Consider the following 4,958-nt stretch of genomic DNA (forward strand, 5'->3'; position numbering starts at 1 on the left):
TTTTTTTTTTTTTTTTTTTTTTTTTTTTTTTTTTTTTTTTTTGCATTACCCACATTATTCAAATATTTTTAAAAAAAAAATTAAAATGTTACCTTAGATATTTTAAAATATCGTATAATTTTTAGTGGGGATTGAAAATAAATTAAATCTATTAAAGATGGAAAAGGATTGGTCAACGGTCAACACATGGATTAATTAAAAATACAAAAATACCCTCTAACTCTTTATGTCGTATGTTTTGGTGAATCCCGTTTACTGTTTCAAAAGTTGATTGTTTGATATTCTATCTGTCATGATTGTTGAACTAGAAAAATTACAAATTTCTATTATGGACTCTGTGAACCTGATATGAACCAAAAGACATCAATCATACAATATACTTCAATGAAGATGTGAAGAAAAGGTTGTCAAAATTATCAAAAGATGTTTCAATTCATGCTACACTGAAGAAGAATAAAGTTTGATTGTTGTAAATTTTGGGTGGGTTACAATTTAGAGTAATTTAGAGTTATTGTATTTTAAGACATTTTATTTACTTTAGTACATTTACATGATGGCTAATTATGGTAATTAAGTACGAATGTTACAATTTTTGGAATGTCTTTAATACTTTCATTTTGAGGCTATATAAAGCCATGTATGTTATATTTGTAAGCAGACTTGGAAAATTTATTAAAATGAGCATTTGTGCTTTTCTTTAGCCAATGGCTAAGTTTTTTGCAATTCTATGTAGTTTAGGTTGCATGTAGAATCATTCAAGCTCGACATGATCAATCTTGCTTGTGGAGTGATTCGAATCTCAAACAAGTGTTTGAGATATTTGATCAACAAGAATCATTGAAGCTAGACATGATCGATCTTGCTTCTGGAGTGATTCGAATCTCAAACAAAGTGTTCTTGGTTTGAGATATTCGATCTACAAGGTAATCCGAATCTTATTCCCCTTGTAGTTGATTCCTTATCGTATCAGAACCCCACATTATTACTCGCACCGAGACGCATGGCAAATAACCTTTTTGAGGTGATTAGCAAAGCTTGGAAGTAAGCAAGCCACCTGACCGGACTCACCGTTGTTGGTTGAATCCCCATTATCGTTTGATATAGTCTTTTTTATGATATGGACTGTGCATGATTTCTACTTCTATTGGTCAATTCGAGGTTTTATCGGTTGATAAAGCTACTAATTTCTATTTTAAAAGTTAATGGTTTGATCTCATACTTCCATCGTTAACCTTGCATGTCGAGATGTGTGGTAAGAAATTTTTTCGAGAGCCAAACAACGAGTCTTGGAGTAATCACTATAGGTTGATTGATGGAAGACCTCGACGACCAATCTTGCTTTGTATCTCGAGATAGCTCTATTAGAGTTACGTTTCATCTTAAACACTCGTTTACGACCAATGACCTTATTTTTAAAAGGTAGATAAATTGAATCTCAAGCATCGTTTTTCAATAAGGGATCGTCGATCCATTGAAAATGTGATGCCCACAAAAATGCAAATGTATTTCCTCTATAACGTGTTAAAAGATTATCACTGACCTAATAATTGTACGAGTCCATCTATACGAACATAAAAGAACTCACATGAAAGAAAGATCGAGACTCGAACTTTGTCGCTGTAAGGTTTCATGTACGGTTACCCTCTTATACGCTAACTGGTTCATTTTGACATCATCTACAACGATAAACACGCCACTTCTAAACGTCATAATTATGTTTTAAATAAGAGCATGTTTGACAATAAAACTTAGCATCAAAAAGCTCGATGTTCAGTCAAGTAAACATCAGCTCTCCTACACAATTGAACACACGATGATCATTCCACGAGCATTAGTAGCGTTACAGGTACGTGATAATGGAAACACAGACAATCAAAAGTCCTATAGATTAAAACTATCAAACATATGAAACTATTACTATTCTATGAAATCGGAAAAAGTAAAGGAAGAACCGCTCATAATAACGGGTAGCATTTGATTATTAATTGGGAGAGGTAAAAAATAAAGTTATGAAAGCTCGTGTTCAAAATGAATAATATCAGGCCCCCAACACTTTATCTATATAATACTATAAACTCTTTAGGTTATTACTTAAACATGATCTTTTTGTATGTCAACCACATATGGTTCAAGATTACATTAATAACTTTAGATTACTGTGTTAAGACATATTCTATACCCAACATGTTCTTCTACTTGTCCTAGAGAAGATGAGACATGTTTCGTAATCCTAATCATTCTAGGAAACAATAGGGGTATGTTAGGCACTTGGGTCGTTATGGTACAATAATTCATACATATAATATACATATAAATCCGAATGCTCTGTTCTTAGAGGATTTCATATTTTCAAACAAAGAATGCGCAACTTTGAACTCGGGTGCGGACCTAACCAGCCGAGTACCCGTCTGTCGCCTTCCCTCCCCTTGCCCATTGTCTCACACCTTCTCTGAGAACGAACCAGAAAACAACAGAGAGCGAGACATTTATCAGCCTCAGTTCGATGTGCAGTTAACGAACACCACCGTCGAAATTCTCTTCCGCCTCTCAATTTCCCTCTCATTCGATTTGGTTTCCATCGGCAAACGGTTATGTCCCTCCGTTTTTGCTTCCAGCTGTTCGGCTCTTTAATTTCTCATTGAGCAACCCTAAATTCGTCGAACGGTCATTGAAATTCCATGGACGAGGGAATTTTTAGCGGCGGCGCGGGTGTTGGAACTCGCACTGTCAATGGTGGTTCCGGCGATACGTCGAGAGCTTCTTCTTCGTTACTAAAATCGGGGGACCGGAAAATGTTCACTGTGGAGCTCCGACCTGGAGAGACCACCATAGTTTCGTGGAAGAAACTTGTCAAAGACGCCAACAAGGTTAATGGACTCAACACTGTGCCTGAGCCTCCAGCCAACCCCAACCCTGCCGTCGAGTGCCCCATTGATCCGGTGAGGATTTTGTTTCACTGTGAATGTATTATATGTATAATGCGTTTTATTTCTTGTTAAAGTGTGATTGGAATTTTTAAAAGCCTGTTTTGGTTCTGGCATTGCGTCAATCATTTAACACTTCAGTTGGATAGTTTATTCCTTGCAAATTTATTAGGGAGAAAGCGTAGATACAACTTCAAGTATCCAAACAATATGGCGAATGATCCTTCAAGCAAGATTCTTGAAGTGGCCCAGAGTACTTCTTTAATACTTTGGATGAGCGGTGCGTTAGAACTTCAATGGGTCCATTTTTCACATGAAAATGGAAAAAGAAAAAAAAAAAAAAGATGTAGAACTTGAGTTGGTCTATGCTATGAGCTTCAAGTCGTTTGATGCTGTGTCTAGAAAGTGTTAATTATCCGAGCTAATGCAAAGAGCCTTGAACAATATATATGTATATTGAAAAAAAAGAAAAAAGAGATGCTCATTTGATAGGCTTTTCCTCAGCTTTAGGGTTACCTATGATCATTAGCGCGACCATTTAATTATTTATGCATATTTCAAAATTTTGCGCACAGGTATTTTATATTTGTTTTTCCATTCATAATGTATTTTAAACACAGTGTCATAACTGAAAGGCAGATTCTGGAGCATGAAAATCATTAACATGTGTTAAAATATATACTAGAACATATATATATGTTAAATGTTCTCATAGGTGTTGTAGGTGTCATCCGTTCCCATTTTATTACTATACTTTCTCTAGAAAAGGGCTCATAGCCGTGTATATCCTCAATATGTATTTCCCTTTTCCTCCTATTGTTTCTATCAAAGAAAATGGTCTGTTGGCCTATCTACATTTTGATACGTTTAGAGCTTGTGTAGTTCATGTTGTCTGTAAGTTTTGTTAATGTCCATATCCATTATTTTTAGATGTCCAATGCTATATTTTATTCAGGATCTAGAGGTCGGTCCATAAAGTAACTGAAGAGAAAATGTTCTATAAATCCTGAAGTACTTGTCTTTCTATTTTCCATTAGGAACAACCAAGTGAAGAAGAAATGAAAGATGCAACGGCACCAAATCGTTTTAACGCTGTTATTGAGAAGATTGAACGCCTATATATGGTACTTTTGTTTCTTCCTAACACTATTAGTGTTTGTTTTTCAATTAATTGGTGATATAATAGAAGGATCATGAGATATTTCAATTTCATGGTTTCTAACCGGGCAATTAAAATCTTGTAGGGTAAGGACAGTAGTGATGAGGAAGATTTAATTCCATATGATGATCAGTATGATACAGAGGATTCATTCATTGATGATACCGAGTTGGTTGGTTTCTTTCTGTTGCTCGTGTGGTCTTATTTGTCCTTTCTGCAATGTAAATTACAATTTATTTTTTGGTGACTACTTGTCTGCAGGATGAATATTTTGAAGTTGATGACTCGGCCATAAAACATGATGGATTTTTCGTTAATAGGGGGAAATTGGAGCACATGTGAGTTTCTGACTCTTGACCTTTTTCCTTCTCTTCAGTTTTATGATTTGTCAGTATTCATGTTAGTTAAGTTGTTAAGTCAACTATTTTTTTGGGTTCTCTATTGCTCGAGTGGTTGGTGATATGTTGCGCCATTGTGATCTTCTATCGGTGAAATTTATTATGGCTGCTTAAAGTTACGAGTCCTACCATGCTTTTATTATGTTAAAGTGTTACTATGGACTTGGTATGTGTCGATCCTTTCAATCTTATGTATGAGTATGTATTTCTCGTTGTTGGTATGCTATAGGTGTTTGATCTCATATGATAGTGGAGGAAACTACCATGAAATTTATGAGTATGTTTTATCTAGCTATGTGCTATTATGAACTAGGTTCTTGGTATAAATGGTTTTTTATATGTATGGACGATTGCCACCGTCAATTTTTTTTTGATAAAAATACTTTTATTGAGGGGGAAAAAAAAAAATTGAAAGAATACAAAAAAAAAAAAAAAAAAAAAAAAAAAAAAAAAAAAAAAAAAAAAAAAAAAAAAAAA

General features: G+C 34.5%; 1 protein-coding gene across 3 annotated transcripts in view; it reads left to right on the top strand.

Annotated features, from left to right (window-relative positions):
- The first annotated feature begins 2,332 nt into the window (after nt 1–2,332).
- The window catches only part of LOC111445623 (ubinuclein-1-like), an 11,784-nt gene continuing 9,158 nt past the window's right edge, over nt 2,333–4,958 (top strand). For 2 of the 3 annotated variants that reach the window (XM_023084129.1, XM_023084131.1), the window contains exons 1-4: nt 2,333–2,939; nt 3,962–4,048; nt 4,169–4,255; nt 4,345–4,421. In XM_023084129.1, coding sequence (XP_022939897.1) covers nt 2,679–2,939; nt 3,962–4,048; nt 4,169–4,255; nt 4,345–4,421 — 512 coding nt within the window. In that variant the 5' untranslated portion in view covers nt 2,333–2,678. The remainder of the gene's footprint in view (nt 2,940–3,961; nt 4,049–4,168; nt 4,256–4,344; nt 4,422–4,958) is intronic. The other variant, XM_023084130.1, reaches the window with a different exon arrangement.

This window comes from Cucurbita moschata, unplaced genomic scaffold (genome assembly GCF_002738365.1).
Source record: "Cucurbita moschata cultivar Rifu unplaced genomic scaffold, Cmos_1.0 Cmo_Scf00007, whole genome shotgun sequence".
Lineage (NCBI taxonomy): Eukaryota > Viridiplantae > Streptophyta > Magnoliopsida > Cucurbitales > Cucurbitaceae > Cucurbita > Cucurbita moschata.